This window comes from Somniosus microcephalus, chromosome 13, assembly GCF_052327205.1.
Source record: "Somniosus microcephalus isolate GS21.2 chromosome 13, FLI_Smic_1.0, whole genome shotgun sequence".
NCBI classification, from domain to species: domain Eukaryota; kingdom Metazoa; phylum Chordata; class Chondrichthyes; order Squaliformes; family Somniosidae; genus Somniosus; species Somniosus microcephalus.
Window position 1 is genome coordinate 29,973,102 of NC_140999.1, and position 21,093 is coordinate 29,994,194.

The following is a 21,093-nucleotide window of genomic DNA, read 5'->3' on the forward strand; positions in this document are numbered from 1 at the left end:
AGATACTTGCAAAATTTGACTGCGACAAAGGAAATTTAAATGTTTCTCTTAAATTCAATTAGAGCTGCCAAACAAACTTATTCAGACAAAACCTACAGGATGCTTCAAATTTAAAAATCACTCAATAGCCTCACCCTTTCTTATCTCTCTCTAACCTCCTCCAGTCCTCCCTGAACTCTTTATTCCGCTGACTCCAGCCTCATGTATTCAACTCTCCCTTTGCCCCACTGTTGGCATCTGTTCCTTCAGCCACATAGGCCCCAGGCTCTGGAATGAATTCCCTAAACCCCTCTGCCTTTCCACGTCCCTCTCCTCCTGAAAAGCTAACACTTTGACGAAGCTTTTGACCAACTCCCTAAATCATTCTTCGTTTGGCTCAGTGTGCATTTTTTCTTTAGGATATCTTTCCATGTTAAATGTGCTATAAATACAAGTTGTTGTCTCAAGCATTAGAAATGTAAAGACCACTTGCATAAGAAAACAAAATGGTGTCAAAGTTTGGACAAAAGATTGATCTTTTAAACATTCTCATAAACCTCAACCACCAAGAGTGCTAACATATGGATTTTCCATCTCATGTAAATGGAAGACTGCAATGACTCAGGTGGAGCAAAGTTTAAAGCTCCAGCTGAACAAATATTGTAAATAAAGCATGACTGACAAAATGTCACAACTTGTAGTAGCAAAGTGCCTTGATGCCATAACACAAATCTTTTCCACTTGACATTATAACAAAAATCACAAAACAATACAGATGAAGGTGGCCATTTGGCCCATTTTAGCTTCAGAAAGCCCCTGAAGGCCCACACAAAGCAGCTACAGGAAACTTGTTATCCGGAGGCTAAATGTCCGGCAAGCTTGAGCCACCAGCAAAAATCAGGAGCCGTTTTGTTAGTTTTTTTTCTTCTCGTGGTTTTTTTTTTCCCCAACAGTCAGGCTCTGCAAAGTCTCTCTGAAGCTGTTGCTAAGCTACAGAGACGCTTCCAAGGTACGGCCGACTGTTTAGAAGCTGTTGCTAAGCAACAGTGTTTGTTGCCAGATACGGAGCTGAATACTTCAACATTAACGCTGGTTTGTCCGGCAGTTTTGAGGGAACGGCAACAGCTCAGTCCCGTCGGTGCCGGATAGCACAAAGTTTCCTGTAATTGTTTCTTGAGCATTCCACGGTTTTCATCTCTACACTCTACTTGCAATCATTTTCACCTCTACTCTACTCTACTCACAATTCCATACCATATGTCGATCAGTCAGTGTTTGGGGGGGAAAAACACTACCCAACATCAATTTTAAGTTTGATTTTTTACTAATTTGATCCCTTGTCCTCTTCTCATACTCTCAGTTCAGTTTGAAGAAAATTCCCGAATCTCCCTTTTGTACAACGTTTACTGTTTCACATACCTCGACAAGATCATCTCTCAGTTGCCTCCTTTCTAGGCTGAAAAGCTCACAGTTTCTACTCATAATTGAGTGCTCTAATAATTCTACTTTGGCTATCGCAATTTGAGACGGGCATGTTGCATGTATTTCCTAATGTATACTTGCAAGAAATAATAATTTTGTGTATTAACTATCTTGTGCTCATCCTTGATTTCATCCTCATTTGCATCTTTCATTTATTACAAGGCAAACAAGCAGATACAAGGTCAAAAATGCTAACTGCCCATAAAAACCAGAGATAATTGGTTTCAGTGGTCCACTCAAAACTGGGTGACTTCCAAAACTGAACCTTATGCTTAACTGTGTACTCTATCCTTCCTACACCATAGCATCAATGACATAAATATATTATAGTTACATAGTATTAGATAGTATTTACAGCACAGAAACAGACCATTCGGCCCAACTGGCCCATGCCAGTGTTTCTGCTCCACACGAGCCTCCTCCCACCCCTCTTCATCTAACCCCATCAGCATATCCTACTATTCCTTTCTCCCTCATGTGTTTATCTAGCTTCCTCTTAAATGCACCTATGCTAGTCGCCTCAACTACTCCCTGTGGTAGTGAGTTCCACATTCTAACCACTCTCTGGGTAAAGAGGTTTCTCCTGAATCCTCTATTGCATTTATTAGAGACCATCTTATATTTATGGCCCCTACTTCTGGTCTCCCCTGCAAGTGGAAACATCTTCTCTACGTCTACCCCTTTCATAATCTAAAAGGCCTGTAGCAGGTTCTCCTTCAGTCTTCTTTCTAGAGAAAAGAGCTCCAACCCGTTCAATCTTTCTTGATGGGTATAAACTCGCAGTTCTGGAATCATTCAAGTAAACTTTTTTTGCACCTTCTCCAGTGCCTCTTTATCCTTTTTATAATATGGAGATCAGAACTGCTCACAGTACTCCAAGTGTGGGCTAACCAAGGTTCCATACAATTTTAACATAACTTCCCTGCTTCCATCCCTCTAAAAATAAACCCCAGTGCTTTGTTTGCTTTTTTATGGCCTTATTAACCTTTGTCACTACTTTGTGATTTGTGTATCTGTACCCCTAGATCCTGCAATGCTCCCCTACCCCAAATAGACACTTATTTTCCAAGGATTACGTGGCTTCCTTATTCTTCATACCAAAATGTACCACCTTACACTTATTTATATTGAAGTTCATTTGCCAATTACACGCCCATTCTACAATTTTTTTTAATGTCTTCCTGTATTTTGTCACAGTCCTCTGTATTAACTACACACCCAATTTGGGGCTGTCCACAAATTTTGAAACTGTACTTCCAAATCGTTTATGTAAATGGTGAACACTAGTCCCAGCGCCGGTCCTTTTGGAACATTACTTCTCTTGCCAGTCTGAGTAACTACCTTTAACCCCTACTCTCTGTTTTCTAGCCAGCTTGCTATCCATTCTGCTACTTGTCCCCTCTTTCTACATGTTGACTGCAGTCATGAGCAATGTTCCCCCTCATTTTTTTTTGGATGCACGGTCCCTTTAACGGACTGCGCAGCCCATTCAAAATTTCGCCCATGCGTGAAATGTCCCGCTGAAAAGCCAGTGACCTCCAGTCAGCTGCGCGGCCACACAGCTTAACGGGAACATTGGTCACTAGTCTACTATGCAGTACCTTATCGAAGGCCTTTTAAAAATCAAAACACATGCATTTCAAGACAAGATGGGTAGATGTGAGCCGACGATGAACCTAGTATAAACCAAATATCTAAATCATGCTACACAGAAGGGAAAATAGTGAGTCAGAGTCTTAGACCAGATAAAATTCATGAAAAAGAGCACCTTCCTGCAGTCAAAGGAGAATGGTTCTGCACAAGAGGCGTTTAAATTTTCATCAATCATGTACAAATCATTTTGCTATCAAATCATTCAGGGACTGAAGTTAAATGTATATTACTGCCCTCAGAGATATTCAATTTCTAAATGGTTTCCTCCATTTACCAAAGCCTTGCTCTATCCCTTTTGACATTGTGGTTCAAAAGTTGAAATAAAAATATGGTGAATATCAAGAGTGGATTAAAAAGAGAGCGCAGGAGGGGAAGTCACATATGGGTTCTGATCCATACTGTAGAGAATAAAGTGAAGGTGATCCTTCCTCCGGAGAGTGAGGTCATGCTGGTATACATTTCATGCTGCTATCTTCTGATTATTTAGCCTTGGGCTATATCCAAGTTTCACTATCCTTTGCCAGACATCCTTGTTGAGATCTGTATTATAACCTTCATCACACTGTGGGTAGTTGGTCCTATATTTATTTTGGAGCCTTTTGTTTAACTAGCAGTTTAAGACGTGAACACAATTCTTTATTGATCTGTTTACAATGATAATTATGCAATTTAGAAATTAATAATTCATCATTTGTTCAAAATATTTTGAACCCAATTCATTTCTTTCATTCCACAAGGACAGATTATCTGTACTCTGTGTAAAACTTTATCAATGACTTTCAAACTGTGACTCAGACTCCTAATCAATAATTGGAAGGAGTTCATTATTACTAAGTATGAATAGCCATGCTTACCACTGCAGTATTTCACCTATACAAGAGCCCTTAAATATTGACTTTGGGAAGTCAACGGTACCGTCCGTCACATATTCTCAGCCCCCCAGCAAAAAAAACACGCGGGTGTGGACCATTCCTAATGCAAGCATCCGTCACCATTTCATCCTAAAATATGCAACAAGCTGCAGTGGCTAAAACTAAGTTTCAACTGGGTTCCAAAGACCAGATGGCTTTAGCTTCATCTCCCATGTAGAATGCAAACATTTATATCACTATGAATGCACAACAGATTATTTCAGAGAGGTAAATCCACTATCAACTCAATTAATCTCCAAACTGCATTAGCTATGTAAATGATTGAGTGCACATTCCCTCCAGACGGAATGATATGACTATCCAACATATGAACAGATGCTTGCCCATCTGAAAATAATAAGTACACTTTATCCTCATTGCAACACTTATTGGGAGCCAAATATTGTGCATGGGTGTGTTACAATGAGGTGCAGTAAATGTCACATACATAACAGAACGTAATAAAAATAGCCTTGTAACCTTTTAAGAGATGCAACAAAAGGTGGTAGAACTGAGAATGTAGGATATGGAACAGCTTTTAGATATAACTGTACAAAAAGAATTGTTTCTAAAAGAAAATTAGCAGATCTCAAAGAGGACAAGTCACCCGGCCATGATTGCATGACCCTAGACAGTTGAAATAAGTCAGAGATACTTGCAGAAACTCTGGTTACTATTTTTTTTATCTTAATGGGACCAGTGTGTAGCCAATACAACACCTTTGTTCGAGCAGAGAGAAAGGGAAGTAAGGTAACTGTAGACCTACTGGTCTAATGCCAATTGTCTCACATAAGCCCATTTAGAAAAATTCAAGCATATGGTACAAGAGGAAATGTAGCAGCTTTTAACGGAGAGGGAACAAGGGAAATGTTGCTTGGATTGGAAAAGGGTTGGAAGTTATGTACCCAAGGGTCAGTGCTAGGTCCACTTTTGTCCTCTGTATATATAAATTATTTGGATTTGGGCATAGGGAGTACAAACTCAAAATTTGCTGATGATACACAAGTAGGCAGCTTGGCAAACAATGAGGAGGATGGTAAAAGACTTCAGGAAGGTATAGACAGGTTAACAGAATGCACAAACACATGGAACCATAGAAACATAGAAAATAGGAGCAGGAGTAGGCCATTCGGCCCCTCGAGCCTGCTCCGCCATTCAGTGCGATCATGGCTGATCATCCAAATTCAGTACCCGGTCCCTGCTTTCTCCCCATATCCCTTGCTCCCCTTAGCCTTAAGAAATATATCTAACTCCTTGAATATATTTAATGAATTGGCCTCAACTGTCTTCTGTGGTAGAGAATTCCACAGGTTCACCACTCTCTGGGTGAAGACATTCCTCCTCATCTCTGTCCTAAATGGCTTAACCCTTATCGTTAGACTGTGACCTCTGGTTCTGGGCTCCCCCGCCATCGGGAACATCCTTCCTGCATCAAGTCCTGTTAGAATTTTATAAGTTTCAGTGAGATCCCCTCTCATTCTTCTAAACTCTAGCGAATATAAGCCTAATCGACCCAATCTCTCTTCATACGTCATTCCTGCCATCCCAGGTATCAGTCTGGTGAATCTTCGCTGCACTCCTTCCATGGCAAGAACATCCTTCCTCGGATAAGGCGACCAAAGCTGCACACAATACTCAAGGTGTGGTCTCACCAAGGCCCTGTACAACTGCAGCAAGACATCCTTGCTCCTGTACTCGATTCCTCTCGCTATGAAGGCCAGCATACCATTTACCTTCTTCACCGCCTGCTGCACCTGCATGCTTACCTTCAGCAACTGGTGCACAAGGACACCCAGGTCTCGTTGCACTTCCCCTTTTCCCAATCTATTGCCGGTCAGATAATAATTTGCCTTCCTGTTTTTGCCACCAAAGTGGATAACCTCGCATTTATCCACATTATACTGCATCTGCCATATCGCCCAACCTGTCCAAATCATACTGGAGTTTCTCTGCATCCTCCTCACAGCACACACGCCCACCCAGCTTTGTGTCGCCTGCAAACTTGGAGATATTACATCTAGTTCCCTTGTCTAGATCATTAATATATATTGTGAATAACTGGGGTCCTAGGACCGATCCCTGCGGTACCCTTCACTGTCTTCCACTCGGAAAAAGACTCATTCATTCCAACTCTGCTTCCTGTCTGCCAACCAGTTTTCTATCCAAGTCAGTACCTTACCCCCCCCAATCCCATGTGCTTTAACTTTGCACGCTAATCTCTTATGCGGGACCTCATCGAAAGCCTTCTGAAAGTCCAAATACACCACATCCACTGGTTCCCACATGGATTTACAAAAGATAAATCGTGCTTGACTAATCTACTGGAATTTTTTGAGGATGTAACTGGTAAAATAGATATGGGAGAACCAGTGGATGTGGTGTATTTGGACTTTCAAAAGGCTTTCGATAAGGTCCCGCATAAGAGATTGGCGTGTAAAGTTAAGGCACATGGGATTGGGGGCAAGGTATTGACTTGGATAGAGAACTGGTTGGCAGACAGAAAGCAAAGAGTTGGAATAAATGGCTCTTTTTCCGAGTGGCAGGCAGTGACTAGTGGGGTACCGCAGGGATCGGTCCTTGGACCCCAGCTATTCACAATATATATCAATGATCTGGACGAGGGAACTAGATGTAATATCTCCAAGTTTGCAGACGACACAAAGCTGGGCGGGCGTGTGTGCTGTGAGGAGGATGCCGAGAAACTCCAGTGTGATTTGGACAAGTTGGGTGATTGGGCAGATGCATGAGAACGTGGATAAATGCGAGGTTATCCACTTTGGTGTCAAAAACAAGGTGGCAGATTATTATCTGAATGACAATAGATTGGGAGAAGGGGAAGTGCAACGAGACCTGGGTGTCCTTGTGCACCAATTGCTGAAGGTAAGCATGCAGGTGCAGCAGGCGGTTAAGAAGGCAAATGGTATGTTGGCCTTCGTAGCGAGAGGGTTTCAGTACAGGAACAAGGATGTCTTGCTGCAGTTGTACAGGGCCTTGGTGAGACCACATCTTGAGTATTGTGTGCAGTTTTGGTCACCTTATCTAAGGAAGGATGTTCTTGCCATGGAAGGAGTGCAGCGAAGATTCACCAGGCTGATACCTGGGATGGCGTATGAGGAGAGATTGGGTAGATTGGGCTTGTACTCGCTGGAGTTTAGAAGAATGAGAGGGGATCTCATTAAAACTTATAAAATTCTAACAGGACTAGACAGACTAGATGCAGGAAGGATGTTCCCGATGGTCAGGGAGTCCAGAACCAGGGGTCACAGTCTAAGGATAAGGGGTAAGCCATTTAGGGCAGAGATGAGGAGGAATTTCTTCACCCAGAGTGGTGTGAACCTGTGGAATTCTCTACCACAGAAGGCAGTAGATGCCAATTCATTAAATATATTCAAGAAGGAGTTGGATATATTTCTTAAGGCTAAAGGGATCAAGGGATATGGGGAGAAAGCAGGGACAGGGTACTGAATTTGATTCATGATCGCATTGAATGGCGGAGCAGGCTCAAGGGGCCGAATGGCCTACTCCTGCTCCTCTCTTCTATGTTTCTATGTTCCTCCCTTATCTATTCTACCAGTTACATCCTCAAAAAATTCCAGTAGATTAGTCAAGCATGATTTACCTTTTGTAAATCCATGTTGACTTTGTCCGATCCAGTCACTGTTTTCCAAGTGCTCTGCTATTACATCTTTTATAATGGACTCTAGCATTTTCCCCACTACCGATGTCAGGCTTACTGGTCTATAATTCCCCGTTTTTTCTCTACCAACTTTTTTAAATAGTGGGGTTACATTAGCTACCCTCCAATCCATGGGAACTGTTCCAGAGTCTAGAATTTTGGAAGATGACCAGCAATGCATCTACTATTTCTAGGGCCACTTCCTTAAGTACCCTAGGATGTAGATTATCAGGCCCTGGGGATTTATCGGCCTTCAATCCCGTCAATTTCCCTAACATTTCCCTACAAATACTGATTTCATTCAGTTCCTCCTTCTCATTAGACCCTATGTTCCCCGACATCTCTGGGAGGTTATTTGTGTCCTCCTTTGTGAAGACAGAACCAAAGTATGTATTTAATTGGTCTGCCATGTCTTTGTTCCCCATTATAAATTCCCCTGATTCTGACTGCAAGGGATCTACGCTTGACTTTGCCAATCTATTTCTCTTCACATATCTATAGAAGCTTTTACAGTCAGTTTTTATATTCCCTGCAAGCTTACTCTCATACTCTATTTTCCCCCTCTTAATTTATCCCTTTGTCCTCCTTTGCTGAATCCTAAACTTCTCCCAATCCTCAGGTTTGCTGTTTTGTCTGGCCAATTTATATGTTCTCTCCTTGGATCTTATGCTATCCCTAATTTCCCTTGTTAGCCAATGTTTAGTCACCTTTTTTGTTTTATTTTTATGCCAAACAGGGATGAACAAATTCTGTAGTTCATCCATGCGATCTTTAAATGTTTGCCATTGCCTATTCACCGTCAACCCTTTAAGTAACATTCCCCAATCCATCCTAGCCAACTCGCGCCTCATACCATCGTAGTTTCCTTTATTTAAATTCAGTACCCAAGTCTCTGAATCAACTACTTCATTCTCCATCTTAAATGAAGAATTCTATCATATTATGATCGCTCCTCCCCAAGGAGCCTCGCACAACAACATTGCTAATTAATCCTCTCTCATTACATAATACCCAGTCTAAGATGGCCTGATCTCTAGTTGTTTCCTCGACATATTGGTCCAGGAAACCATCCCGTATACATTCTAGGAATTCCTCTTCCACAGTATTGTTACTAATTTGGTTAGACCAATTTATATGTAGATTAAAGTCACCCATGATAACTGCTGTGCCCTTATGGCACACATCTCTAATTTCCCATTTAATGCCATCCTCAACCTCAGTATTACTGTTTGGGGGTCTGTATACAACTCCCACTAACGTTTTCTGCCCCTTGGTATTTCTCAGCTCTACCCATACAGATTCCACATCATCAGAGCTAATATCCTTCCTTACTATTGTGTTAATCTCCAGCAATGCTACCCCACCGCCTTTTACTTTTTGCCTGTCCTTCCTGAATATTGAATAACCCTGGATGTTAAATTCCCAGCCTTGGTCACCCTGGAGCCATGTCTCCGTAATCCCAATTATATCATATCCGTTTACATCTATTTGAGCAGCTAACTCATCCACCTTATTACAAATGCTCCTCGCATTAAGACACAAAGCCTTCAGGCTTGTTTATTTAACACTCTTAGACCTTTTAGAATTATTGTTTACTGCGGCCATGTTTGATTTACACCCTTGATTTCTCTGACTTCCATTTTTGCTTTTCTCCTTCCTGTCTTTTGCTTCTATCCTTGCTTCCCTTTCCTCTGTCTCCCTGCACAGGTTCCCAACTGCAATTTAATGTGGATAAGTGTGTGAGGTAATACATGTTGGGAGGCAAAACAAGGAACGGCAGTATACATTCAATGGAAAGCTGCTGAAAGGCATGGCTGCACAGAGAAATCTAGGGATTCAAATACATAATTCCCTGAAAGTGCAAGTGCAGGCAGATGAAACCATAAAAAATATCAATGCCATTTTGGGTTTTATAAATAAGGGTATAGCATAAGAGTGTAGCTGTTATGATAAATTTGTACAAAACATTGGTTAGGTCACAGTCAGAGTAATGTCTGCCGTTTTGGTTGCCCCATTATAGAAAGGATATTAAAGCCATAGCGCACAGTCAGCATGAATTCACCAGAATGATGCCAAGGATGGGAAACTATAGTTATAAGGAAAGACTTGAGATACTGGGACTGTTTCCACTGGGGCCGAGAAAGCCAAGAGGAAATTGAATAGAAGCTTTTAAAATTATGAAGGATTTGATAGAGTGAATAAGAAAAGACTATTTCCAGTGGCTGGGAAGTCAGTGATGAAGGACCATCAATTTAAGATCATCACTAGGTGAGCCCATGAAAGAAGTTAGTGGAAATTTCTTAACAGCGGATTGTTTGAGCATGGAATGTTTTGGTACAGAGGGTGGTTAAGGCAGAGACCATTGCAACTTTTAAAGGAAAATTGGATAAATATTTGAAACTAATGGATATATGGCTATGCAGAGAGTGCAGGTTAGCGAGATTCGTTTTGGAGTGCTCTAGCAAAGCACCATCACATACACGATGCATCGAATGATCTTCCTTCAAGCTGTAAACTTCTGTAGTTCAGTGGGTTGAGATGACTGCTGCCAGTGTAGTGTATGTACCTTTAAGAGAGAACTACTTTTACAGCTCCTGTATACTGTAGTACCGGCAGTAACCACACCTGTATATAAGCCTTGAGCATGCCTCTGTACTGTTAGTCTTTAGACTACCCTCCTCCAGTAAACACCTGTTGATTGTTAAGTTACAGCCTCCGTCTAGTTATTGGAAAACATCATACTTTAAGAATCACGGATTCAACAGTGGCGACGAGGTCGATTCAAATCTACCTGCAACTCTGCATTTCCTTTCAAGGATTCGCTCCGGGAGGACGGTGGAAGAAAGTAGAGGCCAGAAGCACGGGCGTTGACCACGAGCCACCGCCTAGTCATCCGGCAGAGAGTGAACATCGCAGGGGAGGCTGTTGAGAGCTGGGCTTGGTTCTCCAGCCACGACGATCCAGCAACAGACTGGCAACAGGTACAGCACAGACCCTTCCCGGACAGCGGCGGCTGGAGCCGACCAACGGCACAGAAAAGGCCGAGCAGCGTCGACGGGGTAAGAGAGAGGGTGAAGCGCAGCCGAGGGTTGAAAACCGAGCGGCGTCGACGGAAAACAAAGAGAGAGAGAGCGGGTAAAGCAGCAACTGGGTTCAGGACCGAGCGGCGGCAACAAGAGAGGCGCACAGGAGAACGCGCAGAGCACAGCCAGGGCTCAAGGGCTGAATAGCATCGGCTGGGGAAAGAAAGGAAGCGCGGGAGACGCCATTGAGCCGCGGAGAAGAAGGGAGAGCGCGGGAGACGCCATTTTAGAAGCCGCAGCGGAGCAGAAGGGCGAGCGCGGGAAGAAAGGAAAGCGCGGGAGACGCCATTTTGTGCCAGCGGAGAAGAAGGGAGAGCGCGGGAGACGCCATTTTAGACAGTTTAATCACACCCAGGGATGCCGAAGAGTGGCAGTATCACTGCGCTCGACAATGAAGTCGAAGATTGGGCGACATATGTGGAATGCATTGAGGTGCACTGCAAGGCAAATGAAATGCCAGATGCTAGGAAAGCACTGGTTTTGTTGAATTCCATGGGTGCAAAAACTTATGGCTTACTGCGAAACCTAATAACCCCAGAGAAGCCAGTGGATAAGAATTTCGAAAGCATCGTGGAAATCCTACAGGACCACTTAAACCCCACACCGCTGCTGATAGCAGAAAGATTTAAGTTCCACAAAAGGAACCAGCATAAAGACGAAAGTAATGCTGAGTACTTAACGGAACTGCGCAAGCTATCAAAACACTGCCAGTTTGGATTGGGACTAGCAGATACGTTAAGGGACAAGTTTGTGTGTGGGCTTCAAAGTGAACGAACCCAGAAATGGCTTCTATCAGAAAAGGATCTTACGCTGGACAAGGCTTTCAGCATGGCAGTATCACACGAAGCAGCCGCAAGGGGCGCTGCAGAGATACAACGGAGACCGCAAGAATATGGCACCAACGAAATGTCATATGGAGCAGGGAAGTGTTATCGCTGCGGCAGAACAACACACGACCAGAAGGATTGATGGTTCAAGGACCAAGTGTGCAGACAGTGTGGAAAAGCAGGACACATAGCAAGAGTCTGCAGGTCAGGGAAGAAAACCAGCAGCAAGAAATCTCCACAGGAGAAGTACAAAAAGGTACATAAGGTGATGGACAGTAGTTTAGACGAACAGAAAAGTGACAGAGACTCCGTAAGCAAGGAGCTGGGGTGTCTGAAACTAAATAAGGTAATCAAAATGGAGGATCACCAGACTATCTGGGTCACGCTCAAGATAGACGGAGTCCAAGTGAAAATGGAATTGGACACAGGGTCAGCCCTAACAGTCATAAACCAAAAGGACTACAAGCGGCTATTTTCACATATACCCTTGAAAGCTACAGAGATTGTCTTGAAGACGTACACGGGGCAAAAAGTCTACCCCAAAGGAAAAATAAGGGTGAACGTGATATACAAAGGCAAGGAAATACCCAAAATGGACCTATATGTATTGCCAGATGGAGGACCACCACTACTAGGACATGAATGGATCCGGAAGATACAATTAGATTGGCATTCCATACAGGCACTGAAGGTTGAGGCCAAAAAGGATGACGACGTCACACCTGGACTGTTGTGTATGTAACCTGTTCCACCTTAAGAGAGCTTAAGCCTGTTCCACCTTAAGAGATGTACTACTTCTCAGGCTGCTGTAGACGTAATACCGGGGGTGAACACACCGGTATATAAGCACTGTGCAGTAATCTTGTATTCAGTATAGTCCCTACCTCCAACCAGTAAAGACCTGTTTGAGTTATACGTTGAAGTCTTTGTGTTAATTGTTCAATACAATACACATACTTAACATGGACGACTGTCAAAAATGCTAGCTGACGCACAAGAAGTGGTCCAGGAGGGACTCGGAACACTAAAAGGCATAACAGCGATGATTAAAATAGAGGAAAATGCAAGCCCAACGTTTTTTAAGGCCAGACCGGTGCCTTATGCGATCCGACCAGCCGTCGAAGCAGAGCTGGAAGGGTTGGAACGTTCAGGAGTACTGTCCAAAGTAGACTGGAGCGAGTGGGCTACACCCATCGTTCCTGTAATGAAGAGGTCGTTGAGTAATACGCCTGGGGAACCAAAGAATGTCCGCATCTGTGGGGATTTTAAGGTGACCGTGAACCCAGTCCTTCACACGGTACAATATCCACTTCCACGGATTGAGGATATTTTCGCCTCACTATCTGGGGGTAAACGCTTCACCAAAATTGATCTGGCCCAGGCATACCTGCAAATGGAGGTAGAAGAAGCCTCGAAACAATACCTCATGATCAACACTCATAGGTCTCTACCAATACAACCGGCTGGTGTTCGGGGTAGCATCGGCTCCGGCTATTTGGCAAAGGGCAATGGATCAAGTCCTGCAAGGGATTCCAGGGACCCAGTGTTATTTGGACGACATCCTGGTCACGGGCGAAAATGACAGTGATCACCTCGCCAACCTGGAGAAGGTGCTCACTAGATTAAAGGAATATGGGCTCCGAGCTAATCGCCACAAATGCAAGTTTTTCCAGAAGCAGATCTCGTATTGTGGCCACGTTATTGATGAAGAGGGGTTACATAAGTCCCCTGAAAAGATTGAGGCAGTAGTCAAGGCTCCAGCACCGGAAAATGTGTCACAACTGAGGTCGTTCCTCGGGCTGGTGAACTACTACCATAAGTTCTTAACAAATTTGTCTACAGTATTACACCCACTGAACACCCTACTGCAAACGGGGGTACCATGGAAGTGGAATGATGAATGTTAACGAGCTTTCCAGAAGTGCAAAGAATTGATCACATCAAAAGAGGTGTTGGCCCATTTCAACCCAGCACTACCAATTCGGTTGGCATGTGATGCATCACCCTATGGTATTGGAGCGGTGCTGTCGCACAAATTCCCAGACGGGTTGGAGAGGCCAGTAGCCTTTGCGTCTCGGTCACTAACCTCAGCCGAGCGCAACTACGCCCAGATCGACAGGGAGGCCCTCAGCCTAGTATGGGGAGTAAAAAAATTCAACCACTATCTGCATGGGCAGAAGTTCACCTTGCTGACTGACCACCAACCACTTGTCTCCATCTTTAATCCAAAGGGCGGCGTTCCGGTGATGACTGCACAACGGCTACAAAGATGGTCCCTTTTTCTAGAGGCGAACCAATATGAAATAGAGTATAAGGGCACGAAACAGCATGGAAACGCTGATGGGCTATCACGCCTGCCACTGCCTACTGTGGAGGAAGCACCAGCAGTGGACCCAATCGAAATATTTTATTCGTCGGTAATCAAACGATTGCCAGTAACTAACGCGGATATAGAGGAGACCCGCAATGATCCGACACTGTCTCGGGTATATGATTTGACGGTGAAGGGATGGCCAACACATGGCGACTCACTGTTCCCAGCATTCTCAGCCAGAAGAGAACAGCTGTCAGTATGCCAGGGGACCTTGATGTGTGGATCCAGAGTGGTAATTCCACCCAAGTTAAGGGAGAGAGTGCTCAATGAGCTTCACGAAGGTCATCTGGGAGGGGTGAAAATGAAAAGCCTTGCTAGGGCTTATGTGTGGTGGCCGGAGATCAATCAACAAATCGAGGACCTAACAAAGAGCTGCTCAGGATGCCAGAAGGTCCAAAATGCACCACCACATGCCCCTCTTCACCCATGGGAGTGGCCCTCCTCTCCATGGCAACGGGTGCATATTGATTTTGCTGGTCCATTCATGGACTCAATGTTCTTAATAGCAGTGGATGCGCACTCGAAATGGCCTGAGGTGATCAAAATGTCCTCAACCACTACAGAGAAAACGATTGCAGTCCTACGGACCATATTTGCCAGGAACGGCTTGCCAGAGCAGATTTGCTCTGATAACGGACCACAGTTTGTGTCCGAAGAGTTTCGGAAATTTATGAGAAGGAATGGGGTACGGCATTACGCATCTGCCCCGTATCATCCAGCCACAAATGGATTGGCTGAGAGGTTCGTACAAACCTTTAAAAAGGCGATAAGGGCCATGTGCGATGATGAAATTCCACTGCAGCATAAGGTGGACAATTTCCTGTTAGCCTACAGAAATGCGACACATGCAGTTACCAACTAGACCCCGGCCATGATGTTCTTTAACCGAAGGTTGAGATCCCATCTGGATTTGCTCAGACCAAATGTGCAAAGAGATGTTGAGGATAAGCAATTCCAGCACATGAAAAGCCAACAAGGAGCTTCAATGTAGGACAACCAGTCTTGGCCCGCGACTACCGAACAGAGAAATGGCAACCCGGAACGATATGCACACGGCAGGGGCCACTAATGTACACAGTTGGGGAGAACATTGTGAGACGCCACATCGACCAGATCCTAGCGTCACAGGAACGAGTCAACCCCGTGTCTCGCGTACCTGGGGATGAACCCGACAACCCGGCATCTACCCCAGAAACAGTAGCAGCGGAAACTGATGAACTAACCGACGAAAGGGGGCCAGAATCGCCTCCGCACCAAGAACAAGACACTCAGGAAAGGTGCTATCCAGAAAGGATCAGGAAGCCGCCCCAAAGACTGAATCTATAAATGGACTATTTCAGTTTAATGTGCATGTTAAAGTGTTAACTGTTATTTGAATGTTATGGGTACTGTTAATCTAAAAGGGGAGGAATTGTAGTGTATGTACCTTTAAGAGAGAACTACTTTTACAGCTCCTGTATACTGTAGTACCGGCAGTAACCACACCTGTATATAAGCCTTGAGCATGCCTCTGTACTGTTAGTCTTTAGACTACCCTCCTCCAGTAAACACCTGTTGATTGTTAAGTTACAGCCTCCGTCTAGTTATTGGAAAACATCATACTTTAAGAATCATGGATTCAACAGCCAGTATTAGTGGACAAATGCTTGAAGTGTTTGTATGACTTTCCTCTGTCCACTATTTTAATGGAGACATTAGCCTGCATTTCAGTCTAATAAATCACAGTGGGATGTATACAACCAAGCTAGGAAGGAAAGTCAAATTATAAAGATTATGGACACATCAATTAGTTATTTTTAAGTCACTAAAAGCAATAAGATTCCAATAGAAACTGGAGGTGGAGAGAATATGTAAAAGAAACAACACTGACTCAACACCCTACCATCCAAAATGGCTGCATAGATAAAACGAAACAGATTAAACACCCTGTTTAAGAAAAAGCAGAGCTTTTATACGATTCATGGTAATATATCCTTAATTTTGGCACAATAATCTGAATATGCAGTCTATACTGTGCTAGTATGGAATTTATATTCATCAATAAACAAACCATCATATACTCTTGCATGTCAAGCACAACACTGAATAATTAATCCTCTTGGTATTGTTCAGCTAGAGGTTGCCAATGAGTGTACTCATCAGCAGTGGCTCATGAGCTTTGATGCATAAAATCTCATCTAAGATTTGTGTGACTGCAGAAATAGGCTTTAAGAATATTTTTTATTTCAATGTCACTGTGCAGGAGCTAAAAACTTGCAAAATTATTCAGCCCAAGCAGAAGGTAATTTTCCTGAAAGTGTCAACTGTGTAAAGGCTTACAGGATAGCTTTCATCACAAGATCGACTTGCTTTGACAAAAATTCAATTGGCAGTATTACTTAGCAAATAGTTATCTACAAATAATTAATTTGGAGTATGGATTACCTGGCTTAACTTTTTTGAAATACATTTACGATTTCACGCGAAATTGCAAACAGGAGTCGCCACACTGCCTTCATAATGACACTACACATAGCAAACAAAAGAAATCTTCCCTGCATCTCTAATCAACGACGACAGCGTTATTTTTGATCAGAGAGCGCAAAGAGTTATATTACATTCTTGCTTTACAAGATTGTCTCTTGTATCATTGTTACAATTTACATGGCATTGTACACTGGAATTCATGCCATCATTGCCATGCCTATGGGGATCAATGTTATATTTCATTATCCCATTTTCCCATTTCAAACTTACAACATGAAATCCTGCTCCCAGCATGGCTGGCTCCCCCGCACTGCGATGGTCGTACTCTTCACATTCTGAACCTTCAGGGTCACATAGGTATTATATTTTTCTGGAAAAGGTAAATCAAAAAAACTTACTTCAATAAATATGACTAAGTCAAACGGTATGGATAGAGGTTACAGAGGCTAGTCATTCTCTTGCATACTTTTGCATTAATTAGCTCAATCTGCAATCAAGACACGATCTACAACTAATACCAGTTTAAGTAGGGTTACTTTGCTTTCAAACGTATCGATCATTATGTGGTCCATAATAGCTTTTTAATGAGCAGCACGGTGGCATAGTGGTTAGCACTGTTGCCTCACAGCGCCAGAGACCCGGGTTCGAATCCGGCCTCGGGCGACTGTCTGTGTGGAGTTTGTACATTCTCCCCGTGTTTGCGTGGGTTTTCTCCGGGTGCTCCGGTTTCCTCCCACAGTCCAAAGATGTGCGGGTTAGGTTGATTGGCTATGATAAATTGACCCTTAGTGTTAGGGGGATTAACTACGTGGGGTTACAGGGATAGGGTGGGATATGTGTTGGTGTAGGGGTTACGGGGATCGGGTGGGATGTGTGTCGGTGCAGGCTCGATGGGCTGAAATGGCCTCTATCTGCACTGTGGGGTTTCTGTGATTCTGTGAATGTTGAGCATGCGTCCGTCTCTGCACTGTCACCCATTAAGATACTATCATCACTTAGTTACATGAATTAGAATAGGAATTCTCTCACATAATGGGGCACAAGATTAATGTGTGAAGGCCAAAGCACACCTAGTCAATGAATACCATATGACATACTCATCGGCAGGATTTAGCCCTCTAAATAAAATGGGCAACGTAACTACCCATTTGAAATTATGGGTGGAAATGGAATCTGAATTATTGTAGGCTTCACTGGACAGCAAATGGACGTACTTCGACAAGCTGAATCAAAAGTACCACGGTCCAGGATGTCAGTTTCTGCTTCTTTCAGTTCAAGACCTAGTCACACGTGACGGGCAGTAACCAACATGGAATAATTGACACGTGAAACTGAATGATTCATAATGCCAATTCAAGATATTGCACAGGATTACAGTCCACAGGTTAATAAATCTCAATATTATACAAAATGTGTTGTGAATACTTTGCCGGTCTAAAAATAATATAAAAGCAGAGGTTATTTCCTCCCTTTCACATTTTCTGTTCTCATCAGGTCATGATTCATCCAAGGCTCACTGGGGGATTAGGAGACTGAGATTTAAATTTTCAGCAATTTGAGCAAAAAAAAATGCGAGTAAAATGTGGTGCAATTACTCATATTTTGTTAAAGTTACCATAGACAGGAATTTGAGCCCCAACTGGCTTGAACCCACAAATCTTTTTATGCTGCTCTAAAAGTTGTGTATGAGCAGCTCAGAGATAACTCTCCCTCACATTTTCCTTTCCTCCTTCTGTGGCGAAATGCCCTGCTTCTCCTATGCACTTCCCCACATTGGCACAGTTAAGAAAATCAGGATCTTAAATTCTAGCCCCATCCGTCTACGACACAGCATTCTGGTACACCTACGAGCTGCCCAACCTTGATTGAGCGGGTGTGTGCAAAGACATAATTACATCATGACAGCAAGCATTAATGAAATCAGACCAAGTCGGTTTGAAAATTCCAAATTGAGATGCCATTGCCCTTTTAAGAATGGCCAGAAATTCAATGGGACAGAGCACATAAGTAATGCTGTCCTGAAATTCAAACACTGAAATAGATCAAAAATTAATTGTCTGAAGTCAGTGTTTGAGAATATTACACAACCTCCATACAATGAAATACCTCCTTAATTAAAAAAGACATGAAGGGATCAGAATAAACTTCAGCTAAGCTTAGCAATAATCCTTTAGGAGTCATCAGTGGTTTGACACCAGCTTCTTCTCCTTAATAACATTGTATTAAGGTAGAGAAGCGCAGCACATTGGTATACAAATTTACTGTACTGTAGCTGGCATGTTGTTTCATGCTTATGATTCTCCATCACATCATGTTCCCGACCTCAGGTGAACTATCAAGGGAGGCCCCAAATAGCAGCTAGGACATTCTCCTTGGTGACAGTTGCAGGAGGGGGAATTAAATCACAGGAAAACAAGTCACAAAAAAATGGGAGAAGACGACATTTTTGGTCACTAATACTTTTCAGTCATCTGTCCAAAAGCAGTACTGGCATAGACGTTGGAGCTTGCCAATTCATTTAACTCGGTAATGACATTTGAGCATAATAGATGCGAAAACATTTTGTGCTCCTTGTACTGTATCCAGCTAGCGAAATCTTGAACTTGCGGTCCATTTCATAGGCGGCATGACGGCGTACTCTCGAGTAAGCAGTCATACCCACCTCAAAATCTGGCCCATTGCTTTAATAAAAACAGGAAACGCTGGCAACACTCAGCAAGTCAGGCAGTATCCGGAGAGAGAGAGAGAAACAATTAACGTTTCAGGTCGATGCCCTTTCATCAGAACTTTCATCATCAATGCTTCTTTGCTTGTTGGAGTAGAAGTATACTAATCTAGGAAGCAGTCCTGGATGTAAATTCAACATCTACTATCCACAGCTTTTTAATCGCCATTTATAATAATCCTGGAATGGAACTTTAAATGTCACACCAGCAGGTGATCCACATAAAATGTCTGCTCCTAAACTAATCAGCAGCTTTAAAACATAAAACACAGCAGTAACAAAATAACAAGGGGTTAAAGTGAGTCAGAACGGTTGAGTATGCTGTTCTGGTTCTTACCTCATTGGGTACTTTATAGTACAGCTTCATGTTCTTATTGAAAGATATGCAGCCCACTCGCGCTGCTGACTACCTCTCACCCCCATAGCAGAGTGCCTCCTGTTGCTGCTGTCAACTGCCTCCTGCTCTCACTCGCATTGCCAAGTGCCTCCTGCTGCCATGTGCCTCCCAGTCCCGAGTTACAGCCTACAGCTACATGATTTAGGATTTTGCATTGTACTGCAACAGTTCCAATAGTCTTATTTATTTTATGCCAGCAATTCTGATTTGGGAACTTTGTATCTGTTCTGTATCCTATTGTGCAGTGAGGGAGATAGATTTTTGTTAGGTAAGAGTATGAAGGGATATGGAGCAAAGGGAGATGAAGATGAGGTGCAGATCAGCCATGATCTAACTATGATGCAGCAGGCCTGAGGGGCTGAATGGCCTACTCCTGTTCCAAATGTTCCGATGGGTGTTGTGTGTTTGTACTAGCTAATAAATTAAAGTATAATATTAACTTTAGACAGATGCCAGGTTTGATGAAGTTTACAGTTTATAATTTCACAATGCATGAAGTGTTAGTTAATCCAATAGTTGCAATTCACACCTCATTGCAATGTGCTAAGCATTCTGCAGAACAATGGAAGTGAGCTGGATCAGGCCAGTGAGTTAGACAAATGATCTGTAGCCCCTGCAAAATAAATCTGTATTCCATGACAAATGTGGCAGATACCTGCCTACATCATGAATGTTAACACACCAAATGGCTACAGGCAATAGAGGAGGGAAACAAAAGAAACAGTTTTTTCTAATTAATTCTCGGGATGTGGGCATCTCTAGCAAGGCCAGCATTTATTGCCCATCCCTAGATGCTCGAGAAGGTGGTGGTGAGCCGCCTTCTTGAACCGCTGTAGTCCATGTGGTGAAGGTACTCCCACAGTGCTGTTAGATAGGCAGTTCCAGAATTTTGACACAGCGACAGTGAAGGAACAGAGATAAATGTCCAAGTCAGGATGGCAGTATTGCCAACTCTCGTGATTCCATCGAAAGAGGCACGATTTCGGAGTGAAATGAAGCATCACTCGCAACCTCGTGATGGATCGCCTAAATCTCGTGATTTACGACGATTTGCGCACGCTTGAAAAAACCGCTATTGTTTCTTTACTACATAATTGACCTGGACGCATAAACCATTTGTAAGCTTGCTAAATGTGCAGACAACACAAACAAGGAGCATAGTAAGGAAAGAGAGTGCAGGAGAAGGATATGTAAGTTATGAAACTAGACAGATAAATGGAAAATGGAATTTAATACTGGTGACTTTCAAGTATTAAATGAAAAATGCCAGTATACAATGAAGGAAATAGAATTAGCCTAGGAAGATGCAGACAGGGACCTGGAAATAACAGTGGCATTGTCATTTTCAATGTAGATTAAAATAGCAAATGGAATATTGAAATATATGGCCATAATAAGGGTATAAATCAACAGAGGTTATTCATAGACATTATAGATATGTGAAGAGAAAAAGATTGGTGAACTCAAGCGTAGGTCCCTTACAGTCAGAATCAGGGGAGTATAGAATGGGGAACAAAGAA

General features: G+C 43.1%; 1 protein-coding gene across 1 annotated transcript in view; it reads right to left on the bottom strand.

Moving 5' to 3' along the window:
- Window positions 1–21,093, bottom strand: part of LOC147108174 (protein unc-13 homolog A-like) — a 470,724-nt gene that overhangs the window by 341,365 nt on the left and 108,266 nt on the right. Inside the window, exon 3 of the mRNA XM_086004706.1 lies at window positions 16,722–16,821. Within this exon, the coding sequence (XP_085860832.1) occupies window positions 16,722–16,821 (100 nt within the window). The remainder of the gene's footprint in view (window positions 1–16,721; window positions 16,822–21,093) is intronic.